Source organism: Hyla sarda, chromosome 2 (assembly GCF_029499605.1).
Source record: "Hyla sarda isolate aHylSar1 chromosome 2, aHylSar1.hap1, whole genome shotgun sequence".
In the NCBI taxonomy this organism is placed as follows: Eukaryota; Metazoa; Chordata; class Amphibia; order Anura; family Hylidae; genus Hyla; species Hyla sarda.
In genome coordinates, this window is record NC_079190.1 from 247896186 (window position 1) to 247918170 (window position 21985).

Below are 21985 nucleotides of genomic sequence, written 5' to 3' on the forward strand. Positions count from 1 at the left end.
GGTCATACTGTTACTGACACCAATATTACTGATAATACCAGTACAAAAAAATAAAAATAGTCAGCTCCTCCAGACAAAAGGTGCTTACTGTTAGTTGTGAGCATTACTAGCAAGAAACAAATAATACTGCCACACCATGACCACGACTACTATTGTGACTGACTAATGACTGACTAACACCAATTGTTACTGTATAAAATTCATTTTACAAATACCAATATTCCCACATACACTGGCCTTATAGTGGTAGATACCAGCTGTACACATCACAGTGTGTATTATCCCTGTACTGTGACATCACCGTGTGTATTATCCCTGTACTGTGACATCACTGTGTGTATTATTCCTGTACTGTGACATCACTGTGTCTTATCCCTGTACTGTGACATCACTGTGTGTATTATCCCTGTACTGTGACATCACTGTGTGTATTATCCATGTGCTGTGACATCACTGTGTGTATTATCCCTGTACTGTGACATCACTGTGTGTATTATCCCTGTACTGTGACATCACTGTGTATTATCCATGTACTGTGACATCACTGTGTGTATTATCCCTGTACTGTGACATCACTGTGTGCATTATCCCTGTACTGTGACATCACTGTGTGTATTATCCCTGTACTGTGACATCACTGTGTATTATCCCTGTACTGTGACATCACTGTGTGTATTATCCCTGTACTGTGACATCACTGTGTGTATTATCCCTGTACTGTGACATCACTGTGTGTATTATCCATGTGCTGTGACATCACTGTGTGTATTATCCCTGTACTGTGACATCACTGTGTGTATTATCCATGTACTGTGACATCACTGTGTGTATTATCCCTGTACTGTGATATCACTGTGTATTATCCCTGTACTGTGACATCACTGTGTGTACTATCCCTGTACTGTGACATCACTGTGTGTATTATCCCTGTACTGTGATATCACTGTGTATTATCCCTGTACTGTGACATCACTGTGTGTATTATCCCTGTACTGTGACATCACTGTGTGTATTATACCTGTACTGTGACATCACTGTGTATATTATCCCTGTACTGTGACATCACTGTGTGTATTATCCCTGTACTGTAACATTACTGTGTTTTATCCCTGTACTGTGACATCACTGTGTGTATTATCCCTTTACTGTAACATCACTGTGTGTATTATCCCTGTACTGTGACATCACTGTGTATATTATCCCTGTACTGTGACATCACTGTGTGTATTATCCCTGTACTGTAACATTACTGTGTATTATCCCCGTACTGTGTCATCACTGTGTGTATTATCCCTGTACTGTAACATCACTGTGTGTATTATCTCTGTACTGTGACATCACTGTGTGTATTATCCCTGTACTGTGACATCACTGTGTGTATTATCCTGTACCGTGACATCACTGTGTATTATCCCTGTACTGTGACATCACTGTGTGCAGTTTCCCTGTACTGTAACATCACTGTGTGTATTATCTCTGTACGGTGACATCACTGTGTGTATTATCCCTGTACTGTGACATCACTGTGTGTATTATCTCTGTACTGTGACATCACTGTGTGTATTATCCCTGTACTGTGACATCACTGTGTGTATTATTTCTGTACTGTGACATCACTGTGTGTATTATCCCAGTACTGTGACATCACTGTGTGTATTATCCCTGTACTGTGACATCACTGTGTATTATCCTTGTACTGTGACATCACTGTGTATTATCCCTGTACTGTGACATCACTCTGTATATTATCCCTGTACTGTGACATCACTGTGTGTATTATCCCTGTACTGTGATATCACTGTGTATTATCCCTGTACTGTGACATCACTGTGTGTACTATCCCTGTACTGTGACATCACTGTGTGTATTATCCCTGTACTGTGACATTACTGTGTTTTATCCCTGTACTGTGTCATCACTGTGTGTATTATCCCTGTACTGTAACATCACTGTGTGTATTATCCCTGTACTGTGACATCACTGTGTATATTATCCCTGTACTGTGACATCACTGTGTGTATTATCCCTGTACTGTAACATTACTGTGTATTATCCCCGTACTGTGTCATCACTGTGTGTATTATCCCTCTACTGTAACATCACTGTGTGTATTATCTCTGTACTGTGACATCACTGTGTGTATTATCCCTGTACTGTGACATCACTGTGTGTATTATCCTGTACCGTGACATCACTGTGTATTATCCCTGTACTGTGACATCACTGTGTGCAGTTTCCCTGTACTGTGACATCACTGTGTGTATTATCTCTGCACGGTGACATCACTGTGTGTATTATCCCTGTACTGTGACATCACTGTGTATTATCCCTGTACTGTGACATCACTGTGTGTATTATCTCTGCACTGTAACATCACTGTGTTCATGATATTTAGAGATTCTATGGTGTCTGGTATTGTGCCAAGGGACTGGCGCAAGGCGAATGTGGTGCCAATCTTCAAGAAGGGCTCTAGGTCTTCCCCAGGAAACTATAGACCGGTAAGTTTAACGTGCATTGTGGGTAAATTGTTTGAAGGACTTATAAGGGATTACATACAGGAATACATAGGGGATAATTGTATTATAAGTGATAGCCAGCATGGGTTTACTAAGGATAGAAGTTGTCAAACCAATCTAATTTGCTTTTATGAAGAGGTGAGTAGAAGCCTTGACAGAGGAATGGCTGTGGATATAGTGTTTCTGGATTTTGCCAAAGCATTTGATACTGTCCCTCACAGACGTCTGACAGGTAAGTTAAGGTCCTTGGGCTTGGAAACTTTAGTTTGTAACTGGATTGAACACTGGCTCATGGATCGTACCCAGAGAGTGGTGGTCAATGATTCGTACTCTGATTGGTCCCCGGTAATTAGTGGTGTACCCCAAGGTTCAGTACTGGGCCCGCTGTTGTTTAATTTATTTATCAATGATATAGAGGATGGTATTAACAGCTCTGTTTCTATCTTTGCAGATGACACCAAGCTTTGTAGCACGGTACAGTCTATAGAGGATGTGCATAAGTTACAGGATGACTTGGATAGACTAAGTGTCTGGGCATCCACTTGGCAAATGAGGTTCAATGTGGATAAATGTAAAGTTATGCATCTGGGTACTAATAACCTGCATGCATCGTATGTCTTAGGGGGGATTAAACTGGCAGAGTCACTGGTAGAGAAGGATCTGGGTGTACTTGTAGATCACAGACTACAGAATAGCATGCAATGTCAGGCTGCTGCTTCCAAAGCCGGCAGGATATTGTCATGTATAAAAAGAGGCATGGACTCAAGGGACAGGGACATAATACTCCCCCTTTATAAAGCATTGGTACGGCCTCACCTGGAATATGCTGTTCAGTTTTGGGCACCTGTCCATAAAAGGGACACTGCGGAGTTGGAAAGGGTGCAGAGACGCGCGACTAAACTAATATGGGGCATGGAACATCTTAGCTATGAGGAGCGATTAAAGGAGTTACAATTGTTTAGTCTTGAGAAGAGACGTTTAAGGGGGGATATGATAAACGTATATAAGTATATTAATGGCCCATACAAAAAATATGGAGAAAAACTGTTCCAGGTTAAACCCCCCCAAAGGACGAGGGGACACTCCCTCCGTCTGGAGAAGAAAAAGTTTAGTCTCAAGGGGCGACACGCCTTCTTTACCGTGAGGACTGTGAATTTATGGAACGGTCTACCTCAGGAACTGGTCACAGTAGGAACAATTAACAGCTTTAAAACAGGATTAGATACATTTATGGAACAAAATAACATTAATGCTTATGAAGAAATATAAAATCCCATCCCTTCCCCAATATCGCGCCACACCCCTACCCCTTAATTCCCTGGTTGAACTTGATGGACATATGTCTTTTTTCGACCGTACTAACTATGTAACTATGTAACTATGTAACTGTGTGTATTAACCCTGTACTGTGACATCACTGTGTGTATTATCTCTGAGCTATAACATCACTGTGTGTATTATCCCTGTACTGTGACATCACTGTGTATTATCTCTGAACTATAACATCACTGTGTGTATTATCCCTGTACAGTGACATCACTGTGTGTATTATCCCTGTACTGTGACATCACTGTGTGTATTATCCCTGTACTGTGACATCACTGTGTGTATTATCCCTGTACTGTGACATCACTCTGTATATTATCTCTGAACTATAACATCACTGTTTGTTATCTCTATACTGCAACATCACTGTTGATACTTACACTGCACTGTGACATCACTGTATATATTAAGCCTGTATACCCTAATGTCACTGTACATATTTACCTTGCACTGCGAGTGACAATACAGGGTAAATATGCACAGTGACATCACAGTTCAGAGTTAATATAAACAGTAATGTCTCTGTACAGGGACAATAAACAGTTTTGCCACTACAGGGTTAATAAACACAGTGTTGTCACAGTAGAGGATAACTATACAGTGATGTCATTGTACCGGGAAAATATACACAGTGAAGTCAGCGTTCAAGAATAATAAACTGTGATGTCACTACAGGGTTGTTATACACAGTGACATCAAATTACAGGATGAAGCACAGTGATGTCACAGTTTATTATGAAGCACAGTGATGTCACAGTTTATTATGAAGCACAGTGATGTCACAGTTTATTATGAAGCACAGTGATGTCACAGTTTATTATGAAGAACAGTGATGTCACAGAGACTACAGAATGTACAACTGTACGTATGATAAAGATGGCGGGATGCTATTGAAACGTCACACATACATGGGGGAATAAAACACTTAGATAATATAGATTAATAGATAGATATGAGATAGATGATAGATAGATAGATATGAGATAGATAGGTAGATCAGTGTATCCCAATCAGGGGGCCTCTAGCTATTCCAAAACGACAACTCCCAGCATGTCTTTGGCTTTATGAGCATACTGGGAGTTGTAGTTTTGCAACAGCTGGAGGCCCCCTGGTTGGGAAATACTGATCTATCTATCTATCAATCATCTATCTATCTATCTATCCATCTATCTCATATCTATCCATCCATCTATCTATATCCATCTATCTATTTATGTATCTATCTTTCTATTTATCCATCTATCTATCTATCTCATATCTATCTCAGATAGATGAAAGATAGATGAGAGCTAGATAGATAGATGAAAGATAGATAGATATGAGAGATAGATAGATGAAATATAGATAGATAGATACATAAATAGATGGATATATAGATAGATATGAGATAGATAGAAAGAACAAAGAACAATATGATGCAGCACGCCACAAGTTTGCAGAAAATGGTGGTTTATTCCATCATATGCATAGTCTATGCACATGATGGAATAAACCCCCATTTTCAGCAAACTTGTGACGTGCTGCATCATATTGTTCTTTATCTATCTATCTATCTTTCTATATCCTATCTATCTATATCATATCAATCTATCTATATCATATCCATCTTATCCATCTATCTCCTATCTATCTATCTATCTATCATCTATTTATCTATCTTTCTATCTATCTCATATCTATCTATATATCCATCTATTTATGTATCTATCTATATATCATCTATCTATCTATCTCTCATATCTATCTATCTTTCATCTATCTCTCATCTATCTGAGATAGATATGAGATAGATAGATAGATAAATAGAAAGATAGATAGATGCATAAATAGATGGATAGATAGATAGATATGAGATAGATAGATATGAGATAGATATGAGATATATAGATAGATAGATATGAGATAGATATGAGATATATAGATAGATATATAGTAGTTAGATGGATAGATAGATAATAGATAGATGATTGATAGATAGATAGATAGGAGATAGATAGATAGATAGATCAGTGTTTCCCAACTAGGGGGGCCTCCAGCTGTTGCAAAACTACAACTCCCAGTATGCTCATAAAGCCAAAGGAATGCTGGGAGTTGTAGTTTTGCAACAGCTGGAGGCCCCCTGGTTGGGAAACTGATCTATATATCTATCTATCTTTCTCCTATCTATCTATATCATATAAATTTATCTATATCATATCCATCTATCTATATCATATCCATCTATCTCATATCTATCTATCTATCTTTCTCATATCTATCTATCATCTATCTATCTGTCTATATCATATCTATCTATCTATCATATCTATGTATCTATCATCTATCTATCGATCTGTCTATCTATCATCTATCTATCCATCTATTTATGTATCTTTCTATATATCATCTCTCTATCTATATATCATCTATTTATCTATCTATCTATCTCATCTATATATATATATATATATATATATATATATATAGCAACAGATATATATATATATATATATATATTTATATATATATATTTATGTATCTATCTATCTATATATCATCTATCTATCTATCTCTCATTTCTATCTCTCATCTATCTGAGTTAGATAGATAGATATGAGATAGATAGATAGATATGAGAAAGATAGACAGATAGATAGAAAGATAGATGCATGGATGGATGGATAGATATGAGATAGATAGATAGATAGATAGATAGATGATAGATAGATAGGAGATAGATATGAGATATATAGATAGATAGGAAATAGATAGATAGATAGGAGATAGATAGATCAGTGTTTCCCAACCTGGGGGCCTCCAGCTGTTGCAAAACTACAACTCCCAGTATGCTCATAAAGCCAAAGGAATGCTGGGAGTTGTAGTTTTGCAACAGCTGGAGGCCCCCTGGTTGGGAAACACTGAACTACCTCCCACTGTCTCCCGAACTACAACTTTCCCCGTCTCCCCCAAGCAAGTTACTTACTTTAAAAGGGCAGCATCAGCAGTGGGCACTGGGCAGGTAAGTCTTCCATACTAGTGGTGTCCGGGCCTGTATACACACAGCGGGCCTGCTCCACAAGGTCCAGCATACAGGGGAGTGAGAGAGGGGGAGGAGCTTCCTGTCTTCTCTTCCCAGTCTGCATAGCGCGGCCCCTGCGTGGTGACAGGGCTGCAGGCTGAAGGTTTATTTTAAAAAAGGATGCCGGAGTAGATGGCTCCGGGGGGCGGGGGGTGCAGCGGGGGCTCGGGCCCCTTACTGGTGAACTAGCTGTACCCCCCTGAGGGCCATGAGAGCTGCTAGTGACCTACTGCTGCTAGGGGGGGGGGGGGCACAAGGGGGGGGCAATCATGATGTAGGGGGGGCCGTGGCCTCTGGCCCCCCCCCTAGAGACGCCAATGTCTGAGTGTACTTGTAGATCACAGACTACAGAATAGCATGCAATGTCAGGCTGCTGCTTCCAAATCCGGCAGGATATTGTCATGTATAAAAAGAGGCATGGACTCAAGGGACAGGGACATAATACTCCCCCTTTATAAAGCATTGGTACGGCCTCACCTGGAATATGCTGTTCAGTTTTGGTCGCCTTTTCATAAAAGGGACACTGAGGAGTTGGAAAGGGTGCAGAGACGCACGACTAAAATAATATGGGGCATGGAACATCTTAGCTATGAGGAGCGATTAAAGGAGTTACAATTGTTTAGTCTTGAGAAGAGACGTTTAAGGGGGGATATGATAAACGTATATAAGTATATAAATGGCCCATACAAAAAATATGGAGAAAAACTGTTTCAGGTTAAACCACGAGGGGGCACTCCCTCCGTCTGGAGAAGAAAAGGTTTAGTCTAAAGGGGCGACGCGCCTTCTTTACCGTGAGGACTGTGAATTTATGGATCGGTCTACCTCAGGAACTGGTCACAGCAGGAACAATTAAAAGCTTTAAAACAGGGTTAGATACATTCCTGGAACAAAATAACATTAATGCTTATGCAGAATTATAAAACTACATCCCTTTCTCTTATCCCCTTACACCCTTCACTTCAATTCCCTGGTTTGACTTGATGGATGCATGTCTTTTTTCAACCATACTAACTATGTAACTATGTTAAAACGGCTATTACAAAAATCCCATAGACTATAATGGGATTTTCTAATGGCCGCTTAGGATTTTGTAACTGCTGTTTTACAGCTGAATTTCAGACGGAACTTTGTATGGATCGGACGAAGGTCATCGAGCCAGAACGCGCGCTGGAGTGGCGGCATCCCGGTCCCTGCATCACTTCTGTTACCATTACGGTCCTTTGTGGGTATCATTCTTTTACTATTTTTTTATTATGCACTTTACTGAGAACCAGCATGTAGCACTTTATTCCAACTTTTTTCCACTAGAGTACCCCTTTAACCTGTTAAGGACGGTGGGAGTATCCATACGCCCCCGTTTTAAAGTCCTTAAGGACTAAGGGTGTATGGATACGCCCGTGGGAATTCCGGTCCCCGCCGCTAGTCAGTTGGGGACCGGATCGAATGATTTCAGCAGGCATCCCGGCACATCGTCGAGGGGGGTCCTGAGACCCCCCCTTGTTGGCGATCGGAGAAAATCGCATGTCAATTCAGACATGCGATTTTCTCAAATTCCGGGCTGATCGGGTCTCTGGTGACCCGATCAGCCCGGAAAATAGGGATGATCGGAGTTGTCAGTGACAGCCCCTATCATCCTAAGGGATAGGAGTGAGGTCGTAGTGCTGCGATCTCCTCCTATCCCCTGCCATCAGTCAGAACAGAGTTCTGACCAATGGCAGCCCAGGACAGGGGGTTGCCATGGAAACCCCCCATTCTGCCAACCCCTGGATGTCGGGCAGAACGGGGGGGGGGGGGGGGGGGAGAAGATGGAGGCCTGTACATGAGGAGAAGATGCGTGGGGCCCGGCAATCATCGCAGACATCCAGCGGAGATCACGGCTCAGGTAGGGAATCGACGGTGGAGGGGGGAGAAATGAAAGTGAAAGTAAAGTGATCTTTACTATGGCAACCACTAGGAAGGCCAGACTGCAACTTCCAGCATGCTGGGAGTTGTAGTTTTGCAACATCTGGAGGGTCACAGTTTGGTGACCACTGTTACAGGGGTGCCCAAACGGTAGCCCCCCAGATTTTGCCAAACTACAACTCTCAGCATGCCTAGACTGCCCAGGCATGCTGGGAGTTGTAGTTCTGTAACATCTGTCCCTTCAGATTTTGCAATTTTCATGACATTTTTGAAAATTGCTGCTCTACTTTGAAGCCCTCTAATTTCAAAAAGTATAAATATGTCCATTTTATGATGCCAACATAAAGTGGACATATTGTATTTGTGAATAAAAATCAAATGTATTTTGAATATCCATTTCCCTTACAAGTAGAGAGCTTCAAAGTTAGAAAGATGCTAAATTTTCAAAATTTTCATGACATTTTGAGATTTTTCACCAACAAAGGATGCAATTTTACCACCAAAATAAAGTAGAATATGTCACGAAAAAACAATCTCAGAATCAGAATATTCGGTAAAAGCGTTTTAGAGTTATTAATGCTTAAAGTGATGGTGGTCAGAATTGCGAAAAAGGGCTCAGTCCTTAAGGTGAAAAAGGGCTCAGTCCTTAAGGGGTTAAGGACCAGGCCAATTTTATTTTTACATTTTCGTTTTTTCCTCCTCGCCTTCTAAAAATCATTACTCTCTTATATTTTTATCCACAGACCGATATGAAGGCTTGTTTTTTGAGTCACCAATTTTACTTCGTAATGACATCACTCTTTTTACCATAAAATGTACAGCGCAACCAAAAAAATATTATTTATGGGGGTAAATTGAAAAGAAAAATGCAATTTAGCAAATTTTGAAAGGTTTTGTTTTCACGCTGTACCCTTTTACGCTAAAAATTACCTGTGTTCTTTATTCTGTAGGTCAATACAATTAAAATAATACCCATGTTATATGTCTTTTTTTTATAATTGTACAGCTTAAACAAAATCTCAAACTATTTTAACAAAATGAGTATGTTTGAAATTGTCCTATTTTGACCACCTATAACTTTCGCATGGTGCACTGAGTACGTCCATTGTCATTAAGGGGTTAATATAAATGCCTACTCCTTGAATTTGCACAGATACTGTAACTTGAACAAACAGTATCAAACACCAACCAATAAAGACAAACACTAAAACATTAGGTCACAAGGCTAGTCATAAAAAGTTAGTGTCTATAAAATGTAAAGGCTGGAAACACAATCAGTGGAAGAGATGTCAAATAGGATGCAGTGTTTAGTAGTTATTTTAATTTTGATTTTGGAAGAAATGTTAGCAAAATACTGGCATGTAAAGTGGGTTAGTGCACTGTAATAAAGCACATATAATAGTAATACCCAATACATGACGAGCAGCATTTCTTCTTTTCAGATATTTTGCAATCTTCTCTTCTGATAGAAATACATAAATATTAAACATTTTTAAAATGTATTTCCCAAATGTGAAAAAAAACTACACTTTATATTAAAAATTCTTGTTCTTCAATGCTTAAGCATTATTTCATGCTAAAAATTTTTTGCAAGCTGAGTGCTTTAGGGATCAGTGGGGGTCTCTTCTCCTGGACTCTCGACCTCTAAAAACTTCTGATATGTTGTTATGAAGTTTTGTTAAATAAAAAAATAAATATATCCTTAATTTAAAACTACTTGTCCACAGGACAAAAACGGAGCAAAATCTACTTGTCCCTCATGACGATCCACTTGTCCGGACCAATTTTGGGCTTTTACACTCTTTCGTTTTTTCCTCCTCTCCCTATAATAGCCATAAATAACTACTATAATGATACTTTTTAATTTTTCCATAACATATTCACCAAAACAAAAAACATAAATATTGGTGAAGTGAAATTGAAATAGTAAAAGATAATTTTGCTAATTTATTGGTTTTCTTTTCTACGCCATTTACCTTGTGGTCAGCTAACATGTTGTTTTGATACTTTAGGCCGCCTGATTGCAGCAATACCAGATTTGTACAGTTTCTGTCATGTTTTACTAATCTAAACTTTTTAGAAATTATTTTTTTTGCCTTTTTCTGACCCCCGTAGCTATTTTTTTCTTCTCGCATACAAGGCTGTATGAGGGCAAATTTTTCGCGCCATAATCAGTTTTTTGTATTGGTACCATTTTGGTATTGATCTGACTTTTTAGGGTCTATTCACACGTAAAGTATTCTGTGCAGATTTAATGCACAGGATTTTCTGCTGAAGATTTCAATGTAAACTGAATGACTTGAAATCCTGCGCATCAAATCTGCGCATCAAATCTGCGCTGAATACTGTACATGTGAATAGACCCTTAATCGCTTTTTTTCTGGGATATTATAAAAACTGCAATTATGTGGTTTGGTAATTTTTGTAATTTTTTTTTATTTATTTTTTGACATTTCTGTTATTTACCGTACGGGTTACATAATGTTATATTTTAATAGTTCGTACAGTTACGCAAGCAGCGACACCAAATATGTTAATTTTTATTATGTTTACATGTTTTTATATAGGAAAAGGGGTGATTTGAACTTTTAGTAATGATGGGGTTAATTTCTTTTTTTTTTTTTTTTACACTTTATTAGTCCCTTAGAGGACTTTTAGGAGGAATCATTAGGATTCCTCATACAGATCAATAGAGTTCTATTGAACTCCATTGATCTGTGTACTCTGCCATCCATTGATAGAGCCTAATGAGCCACGGACACCAGGGAACAGAGGTAAGCCCTCCGGCTACCTCTATAGTGTATCGCCCCTGTGTTCGCGCTGCAGGGGGGGGGGGGGGCAATCCACCCCACTAGCCCAGCAGGGAGCATTCACATGTTCCTTTAGACACCGCTGTCAGCTTTGACAGCAGCGATCTAAAGGGTTAATAGCCAGCCTCATGCTGGCTATTAGCTGGGCCCCCGGCTTCTGAGAACAGCCGGGGGCTGCAGAGTATGGAGCCGGCAGGAGTCGGGAGCTCGCTCCATACACACCTCTGAGCGCCGCCGTGCTTGTTGGGGGCTTTCAGGTCCGGCCCGCTTGCCTGAAGCAGAAAAATTCTGCTATCAGACAGGAGAAAGCACCATGGAGTGCTATCAGACAGGAGAGAGCACAGGGGAGTACTATCAGACAGGAGAGAGCACAGAGGAGTGCTATCAGACAGGAGAGAGCAACGAGGAGTGCTATCAGACAGGAGAGAGCACAGAGGAGTACTATCAGACAGGAGAGAGCACCGAGGAGTGCTATCAGACAGGAGAGAGCACAGAGGAGTACTATCAGATAGGAGAGAGCACAGAGGTGTACTATCAGATAGGAGAGAGAACCATGGAGTGCTATCAGACAGGAGAGAGCACAGGGGAGTACTATCAGACAGGAGAGAGCACAAAGAAGTACTATCAGACAGGAGAGAGCACAGAGGAGTGCTCTCAGACAGGAGAGAGCAGAGGAGTTCTATCAGACATAAGAGAACACAGAGGAGTGCTATCAGACAGGAGAGAGCACAGAGGAGTTCTATCAGAAAGGAGAGAGCACAGAGGAGTGCTATCAGACAGGAGAGAGCACCGAGGAGTACTCTCAGACAGGAGAGAGCACAGAGGAGTCCTATCAGACAGGAAAGAGCACAGAGGAGTCCTATCAGACAGGAGAGAGCACAGAGGAGTACTATCAGATAGGAGAGAGCACATGGGAGTGCTATCAGACAGGAGAGAGCACAGAGGAGTTCTATCAGACATAAGAGATCACAGAGGAGTGCTATCAGACCGGAGAGAGCACAGAGGAGTACTATCAGACAGGAGAGAGCACCGAGGAGTACTATCAGACAGGAGAGAGCACAGAGAAGTACTATCAGACAGGAAAGAGCACAGAGGAGTCCTATCAGACAGGAGAGAGCACAGAGGAGTACCATCAGATAGGAGAGAGCACAGGGGAGTGCTATTAGACAGGAGAGAGCACCAAGGAGTGTTATCAGACAGGAGAGAGCACAGAGAAGTATTATCAGACAGGAGAGAGCACCAAGGAGTGCTATCAGACAGGAGAAAGCACAGAGGAGTACTATCAGATAGGAGAGAGCACAGAGGAGTACTGACAGGAGAGAGCACAGAAAAGTACTATCAGACAGGAGAGAGCACCATGGAGTGCTATCAGACAGGAGAGAGCACAGGGGAGTACTATCAGACATGAGAGAGCACAGAGGAGTACTATCAGACAGGAGAGAACACCGAGAAGTACTATCAGACAGGAGCGAGCACAGAGAAGTACTATCAGATAGGAGAGAGCACAGAGGAGTACTATCAGATAGGAGAGAGCACAGGGGAGTGCTATCAGACAGAATAGAGCACAGAGGAGTTCTATTAGACATAAGAGATCACAGAGGAGTGATATTAGACCAGAGAGAGCACAGAGGACTTTATTGGACTTTGTCCATGCTTGTGCTTCAGCTTAAACAAAGCCATGATTTTATAAGTCATGATTTCTATAAAAAGGAAGTAAAATTATCTTATGAAGTATATTAGAAAAGTTGATGTTTTGCCAAGATGTACAACACATAAAACGATTTTGTATCTAACAGTTTCCATTTATTTTTATTCTACATGTCAGTATAATTATGGCAATACCAAATGTATATTGCTTAGGTTTACTTTCTTAATTTTTTTTGCCATATTGAGAGAGCCATATTGGGCAGACTAGATGGGAGGAATGGTTCTTATCTGCCGACACATTCTATGTTTCTATTACTTCTTTATTTTTTTTCCTTTAACAGAGATGCGTGAGGCTTTTTGTATTGCAGAGCATGCTGTCATTTTATTTGTATAATTTTGAAGCATGATCACTTTCTATTCAATGTTTTACAAAAAGAGGTAACCAGAAGAAATTTACAAATTTTGGGTGTTTTTTTTTTTATAATAATAATGCACAATGCATTGCTTTTTTTTTTTTTTGCATGGGTATTAAGCTATGTTCACACACTGTATTTTCGCCTATTTTTATAGCCATAAAGATAAAAAAAAAAAAAAGCAAGGTTGTAGAAATTGATTAAGAATTTAGCTGGCTCTTTTTCCATGTTTACTGCCATTTTTTTTACTTGCCTTTTTTATATCTCTTTATCTCTCTCTCTTTTTTTTTTAACAATGTGGGCACTGGTATATGCTTTTCCATACACTTTGATAAAACATATTATTTTACAAAAAAAATGTTTTTTTTATACCTCATTTTTTTAAACAAATGCTTTTTTATATTTTATTTTGGTTCCACTTGAACACACTGCAATTACATTATATTATGTCTATCAGTCAAAGCTGAAAGACATTCAATTAGGCTTTATCTGTGACAGGGCTTGACAAAAGTACAAAGATGGTAGGCTTAGGGACTTTCTTAAAGGGGTACTTTGGTGGAAAACTTTTTTTTTTTTTTTTAAATGAACTGGTGCCAGAAAGTTAAACAGATTTGTAAATTACTTCTATTAAAAAAATCTTTATCCTTCCAGTACTTATTAGCAGCTGTATGCCACAGAGGAAGTAATTTGCCTTTTGAATTTCTTTTTTGTCTTGTCCACAGTGCTCTCTACTGACATCTCTGTCCGTGTCAGGAACTGTCCAGAGAAGCATAGGTTTGCTATGAGGATTTTCTCCTGCTCTGGACAGTTCCTGATATGGGCATCAGCAGCAGAGAGCACTGTGGACAAGACAAAAAAGAAATTAAAAAAGAAAATAATTTCCTCTGTAGCATACAGCTGCTAAAAAGTACTAGAAAGATAAAGATGTTTTAATAGAAGTCATTTACAATTCTGTTTAACTTTCTGGCACCAGTTGATTTAATGTTTTCCACCGAAGTACCCCTTTAAGGCCCCTGGCTATCATGTCCAGCATTGACCCCCATCAAGTGGTTAAATGGCCAGTATCCAAATTATCTCGAGCCCTGGATATTGGAGAAAAGTGTCAACTGTAACATATAGCTGATACCTGCTGGATTATGCAGGCTCAACTTTTGAGCCCACACCATCCTTTGTGCTATACATAACAGACAGACTGCTTTAACCCCTTAAGGACTCAGGGTTTTTCCGTTTTTTGCACTTTCGTTTTTTCCTCCTTACATTTTAAAAATCATAACCCTTTCAATTTTCCACCTAAAAATCCAAATTGTGGCTTATTTGTTGCTTCACCAATTCTACTTTGCAGTGACATTAGTCATTTTACCCAAAAATTCACGGCGAAACGGGAAAAAAAATCATTGTGCGACAAAATTGAAGAAAAAACGCCATTTTGTAAATTTTCGGGGCTTCCGTTTCTACGCAGTTCATATTTCGGTAAAAATGACACCTTATCATTATTCTGTAGGTCCATACGGTTAAAATGATACCCTACTTATATAGGTTTGATTTTGTCGTACTTCTGGAAAAAATCATAACTACATGCAGGAAAATGTATACGTTTAAAAATGTCATTTTCTGACCCCTCTAACTTTTTTTTATTTTTCCACGTACAGGGCGGTATGAGGACTAATTTTTTGCACCGGACTCGTTTTTTATCGGTATAATTTTTGTTTTGATCGGACTTTTTGATCACTTTTTATTCATTTTTTAATGGTATAAAAAGTGACCAAAATACGCTTTTTTGGACTTTGGAATTTTTTTACGTGTACGCCATTGACCGTGCGGTTTACTTAACAATATATTTTTATAGTTCGGACATTTACGCACGTGGCGATACCACATATGTTTATTTTTATTTACACTGTTTTATTTTTTTATGGGAAAAGGGGGGTGATTCAAACTTTTATTAGGGAAGGGGTTAAATTACCTTTATTAACACTTTTTTTTTTCCTTTTTTTTTGCAATTTTATAGGTCCCATAGGGATCCTATAACACTGCACACACTTGACCTCTGACACAGATCACTGGCGTGTATTAACACGCCTGTGATCAGTGTTATCGGCGCTTGACTGCTCCTGCCTGGATCTCAGGCACGGAGCAGTCATTCGTCGATCGGACACCGAGGAGGCAGGTAAGGGCCCTCCCGGTGTCCTGTAAGCTGTTCGGGACGCCGCAATTTCACCGCGGCGGTCCCGAACAGCCTGACTGACTAGCCGGTATACTTTCACTTTCACTTTAGAAGCGGCGCCGCTTCTAAAGGGTTAATACCGCACATAGCCGCAGGTCCCGGCCGTTGATGAGCGCCGGGACCGACGCGATGTCCTGCGTCGTTAAGGGGTTAAAGGGGTATTCCAGGAAAAAACTTTTTTTTATATATCAACCGGCTCCAGAAAGTTGAACAGATTTATAAATTACTACTATTAAAACATCTGAATCCTTCCAATAATTATCAGCTGCTGAAGTTGAGTTTTTCTTTTCTGTCTGCCAACAGTGCTTTCTGCTGACATCTCCGCTTGTCTCGGGAACTGCACAGAGTAGAAGAGGTTTGCTATGGGGATTTGCTTCTACTCTGGACACTTCCCGAGACAGGTGTCATCACAAAGCACTTAGACAGAAAAGAACAACTCAACTTCAGCAGCTCATTAGTACTGAAAGGATTAAGATTTTTAATAGAAGTAATTTACAAATCTGTTTAACTTTCTGGAGCCAGTTGATATATATATATATATATATATATATATATATATAAAAAAAAAAAGTTTTCTCCCATATAACCCCTTTAATGCTTGGTGGCAATGATGTATATATAAGGTAGATTTATAAAGATTAAGAATGTCTTGCTTAATTATAAAAGCGATTTCAGAAAATCTCACCTGGACCACGTCTGCTGATGTCACTATCATAGCCTTCAATAAATTCTCCAGGACAGCTTTCAGTGGCACTTCCAGCACCTCCACGATCACTACCAAGACTATTCAAACTGCCTGATAAGCCACTGGAGTGCATTCCACCAAAATGTTTTTTCTGATGACCAGCCAAAGTTAAAGTAGGCTCAGTACTTGAAACTAGAGGAAAAAATATGAACATGATAGATAGACGGAGAAAAAATAATCCATACTTTCTTCTGCAGGAAAGCAGTCTGTACTGTCTTTTAAAATCTGTGATCCCTCTAAGACAGTGGTTCTCAACCTTTTTGGCGCCTGTACCCCCAAAGGTTGCCCCTCGCACGGAATTTACGCGCGAGGGGTACCCACGGACAAAAGGCATGTGCTTACCTTTATACTAACCTTTATACTAATGCGATACTTAACCCCTTCATCTTAATCCCTTTGTGCCATTATACCCCCTCTCTCTGATCCCCTTTTGCCATTATTCCCCCTCCCTCTGATCCCCTTTTGCCATTATTCCCCCCTCCATCTTAATCCGCTTGTGCCATTATTATCTGATATGGCAAAAGGGAATGATCGCACAAGGGGGAGGGGGGAATGATCGCACAAGGGGATTAAAATGGAGGGGGGAATAATGGCACAAGTGGATTAAAATGGACGGGGGGGAATAATAGCACAAGGGGATTAAGATGGAAGGGGAATAATAGCACCCGGGGATTAAAATGGAGGGGGAATAATAGCACAAGGGGATTAAAATGGGGGGGGGGGGGAGGGAGAATAATAGCACAAGGGGATTAAAATGGAGGGGGGAATAATGGCACAAGGGGATTAAGATGGAGGGGGAATAATGGCACAAGGGGATTAAGATGGAGGGGGGAATAAAAGCATAATCTACACCCCCCCTCCATATTAATCTCCTTGTGCCATTATCCCCCCCTTCCTCTGATCCCCTTTTGCCATTACCCCTCCCTGCTCCATCTTAATGCCTTGTGCTATTATTTCTCCCCCCACCCCTCCCCCGGTCCCCCTGGGCAAATATATATTTACACATACTAAAACCCTCCCTCCATCCCATACACATATTTTTCACTTATTTTTTTTACTTTACCAGGCCTCCTGCGGTCCCGTGTGGCCTGTCCGTGCATGCAGTGCGTCCCGTTCGGCAGGTCCGCACTGACGTTTGACGTCCTCCTGGCTGTGCAGCACCTCCGCTCAACGTCAGGGGAGGTCACACGTCTCCCCGGCAACCATGCAGCTCCCTTACAGTAGCTGTGACGGCAGCTCTGGCCGCGCTACTGTACAAAGAGCTACTGCGGCCATTTTTCGATATGCACTGACAAATACTGGCCAATGCACGGTGGGTATTTGTCAGCGCATTGGCGTACCCCCGAACAACCGGTGACGTAGGTGACGTGGTACCCGTACCCCTAGGGGTGCGGGTACCACTGGTTGAGAACCCCTGCTCTAAGAACTCTAGACCAGTATGTTATAGGTACACTTTACTGCCCTCAGCTACCCGGCTTGCTGTGGAGTCTTTGTGTCCACAGGAGATAGTGAATAGTAGGGAGAATAAATAGTTAAAATTCCTCTCTTCGTTCACCAGATATCATTAGAATTTTAAATATTGCAGAATATAACAACGGAAAAGTCATCCAGCAGGAACAGGTGACTGTAATTAGTGACCCCAACTTACCAGAGTCAATTCTTGTTTTTCGGGACTTCTCTTTGGAATCAGATGAAACTTTCTCATCTAAACTTGAAGAACTTAATTCAGAGTCACTTTCACTATCACTGGAGGCCACTGAAAAACAAAACAACAGGTAAGGGGAGTGGTAAATGTTATGCTTCACATAGAGTCTACTTTTGTTTGTTATTGTACATATTCATATACATAATTAGAGATGAGCTTTTTATCACAAAACAGATTGGACCTGAAATTCTGAAAATCTTCTGATTTCTACAAATCAGGGTTTTGATTTGGGTGAAATGCTCAAAACCAGCTGCAAGTCACATACATTGATTAAAATGATGGATCTTATGGTCTGGCAGGCTTCACAATAATGCCTTGCAGTCAGCCCTTCCTGTTTTATGGGCAATAATGAGGAACTATTAAGTACTGAACAAGAAATTATGTAGATTTTAGATTTCAACTGTACTTTTTCAAGTGTAATAATTGCATGTTTAACCCCTTAAGGCCATAGCATTTTTCCATTTTTGCACGTTCGTTTTTTCCTCCTTACCTTTTAAAAATCATAACCCTTTCAATTTTGCAACAAAAAATTGGTGGATTTTGTCTTACTCCTGGAAAAAATCATAACTACATGCACAAAAATGAATATGTTTAAAATTGTCATCTTCTGACCCCTACAACATTTTTTATTTTTCTGCATATGGGGTAGTATGAGAGCTAATTTTTTGTGCCGTGATCTGAAGTTTTTATTGGTACCATTTTTATTTTGATCAGACTTTTTGATCGCTTTTTATTCATTTTTTATGGTATAAAAAGTGACCAAAAATACGCTATTTTGGACTTTGGAATTTCTTTACGTGTACACTATTGACTGTGCGGTTTAATTAATGATCTATAAATATTTTTATAGTTCGGACATTTCCGCACGCGGCAATACCACATATGTTTATTTTTATTTAGTTTTTTTTTATGGGAAAAGGGGGGGGGGGTGATTCAGACTTTATTAGGGAAGGGGTTAAATCATCTTCAGTAACCTTTTTTTCACTTTTTTTTTTTTTTTTATGTTATAGCCCCCATAGGGGACTATAAAATGCAGTACATTGATTCAATACACTGATCAATGCCATTGCATTGCATTAATGAGTGTTATCGGCAGTCAATTTATCAAGCCTGGATTTCAGGCTTGGAGCAATCAACTGCCGATCGGACGTGCAGGAGGCAGGTAAGGCACCCTCCTGGAGCATCCTACCTGACTCAGCCCGACTGAGCTGCTGGGAAGCTTTCACTTTAGATGCGGTGATCAACTTTGATTGCCACGTCTAAAGAGTTAATGCCGGACATCTGCCTCAACAGTGATGTCCGGCATTAACCACGGGTCCTGGCTGCTGATAGCAGCCAGGACTGTGCGGGTATGATACGAGCTCAGCTCCTGAGCTCGCTTCATAACCCTGCCGTGCCGCAGCGCCGTTTATAAAAGGCATTTTTGCAGCAAGGGGTTAAATGTTAAATCTGGTAGACAAAAATCAAATGAATGACATTTACGACGTTGTGATAGCACATTTTTTGCCACTGTATATTGTGTACATAGCACCTATATTATGCAGAGTCAGTGTGTTGGGTGAAGTTTGCACAATAGACATCAATAATAAATAAATAAATAATTGACTGCTATACACAATGCTATCACATAAACAGCCATTAATGTCTGACTTTTTATTTTCAAAAGAAAAGGGACATAGCCAGATTTTCATATAAATCTTTATAATATAACAAGCTTAGATAAAAAGTTGTAATTACACTAGTCCATAGTCACTGTGGGAATGCCTGTCAGAAGAAACACATCCTTTATGCATAAGGAGATATATGAATACTTTGTACATGCCATTACTACAGTGCCTGTGCTGGCCTAACTGAACAGGATGTGGTTGTTTGGGGATTTGTTGTCTTCGTGACCTTTAGGTTTTGGCACTGCCTGCCAGAAAAGAAAACAAAATCTATATTTTGTATATATAGAGCCCAAAAGTGGATGATACAGAAAACAGTACAGCAGATTATATTTTCTGTGCATTAAACATTAATAAAACTAAACTTTGAATACTAAGGATTCTACATATATTTGATGTACTATCTAGACAATAATCTAAGGACAGGATAAAGGTAGACCCCTAAGATTGGAATGAGGCTTTGGAAACGGAAAAAAGGAATTAATCACATTTCTCTTGGCACCCAGACGTCTATAAATGCAGCATGAAAATGGCAAGCAAGACCGTTGGCTAATGTGATACTCGCTGGCTGCCAGGTTTTACTGAGATTTATTTATGATACAGAACATTTAATGTCTAAAAAAAACCTTAAAGGGGTACTCCGATGGAATTTTGTTTTTTAAATCAACTGGTGCCAGAAAGTTAAACAGCTTTGTAAACTGCTTCTATTTAAAAATCTCAACCCTTCCAGTATTTATCAGCTGCTGTATGCTCCACATGAATTTGTATTTCTTTCTGGAGTTCTTCTGAGTCTGACCCCAGTGCTCCCTGCTGACACCTCTGTCCGTATCAGGAACTGTCCAGAGCAGGAGAGATTTTCTATGGGGATTTGCTTGTACTCTGGACAGTTCCTGGCATGGAAAGAGGTGTCAGCAGAGATCACTGTGGTCAGATTGAAAAAAAATTCCAGAAAGAAATACCACTTTCTGTGGAGTATACAGCACCTGATAAGTACTGGAAGGATTAAGATTTTTAAATAATGCACAAATCTGTTCAACTTTCTGGCACCAGTTGATTTAAAAAAAAATGTTTTCCACTGGAGTACCCATTTAACCCTAAAGTTATTTGTTTAACCACTATGTTTGATTATTTTCTGAGCATTGCAAAATATTGCTAAGTGTTTTGTAATAATTGCATAATAATACCTGCATAGCATCGCTATACTTACTAAGTACTTTACACTCATCATGTTCTATATACATTATATGATGATAGCATAGATTTTTGTTGATATATTTGTTTTTATCCCTACATTCAGACACCTTTAACTTTCGCATGTTTCATCAGCATAGCTATATGTTAGATAGTTTTTTGTGAGATGAATTGTATTTTTATAGCATCATTTATTTTACCATATAATGTACTGACAAAAGGTGTTTAAAGGGAGATCATGTAGCATGTGTTTTTTATAAATTTTTTTGTGCAATATAATGGGGGCAGCCATCTTGCTCCAGCTGGTTTTAACAGCATTAAGTGATATGCTTTACAGCAGGTCAAATGGACAAATGGACAAAAACAAGAGCTGTCACATTCAGCCAAGTCAGAAGTGGATCCAGTAGGAAGAATAAGTCATTCCTTTATATTTCCCATTCTTTTGGAATAAACTTCTGACTTTGGCTCCCAAACTCCCCCCAAAAAAAAAAAAAAAAAAAAACCTGTGTAGAAATCTAGCCCAAAAGCCTATGCACATAGTACTAGTAGCCATTATAGAGATAGCAGGTGTTAGGTGAAGATCTCTGCGAGGGACACTAAGCAGTCAACACAGATAGGAACAAAACAAAACATATAATAATTGTAATAAAGCAGAAGAGAGGGTTCTGTATCTGTCCTGTCTGTGCAAAATCTGTATTAATTGGAAGTTAAAGGGTTACTCTGCTCCCCAGCATCCGCAAAATTCCACCTCACACCGGAACATTGAGTTCCTGGACGCTGTGTG

At 39.8% G+C, this 21985-nt stretch overlaps 1 protein-coding gene across 12 annotated transcripts in view; it reads right to left on the minus strand.

The window, feature by feature from the left end:
• Positions 1–21985, minus strand: part of RPH3AL (rabphilin 3A like (without C2 domains)) — a 413105-nt gene that overhangs the window by 41380 nt on the left and 349740 nt on the right. For 10 of the 12 annotated variants that reach the window (XM_056556894.1, XM_056556890.1, XM_056556888.1 and 7 more), the window contains 3 exons: positions 18290–18397; positions 16582–16773; positions 10211–10264 (listed from right to left, as the gene is read on the minus strand). In XM_056556894.1, the coding sequence (XP_056412869.1) occupies positions 10211–10264; positions 16582–16773; positions 18290–18397 (354 nt within the window). Of the gene's footprint in view, positions 1–10209; positions 10626–16581; positions 16774–18289; positions 18398–21985 lie in introns of those variants that run through there. The other 2 variants (XM_056556893.1, XM_056556886.1) reach the window with 2 other exon arrangements.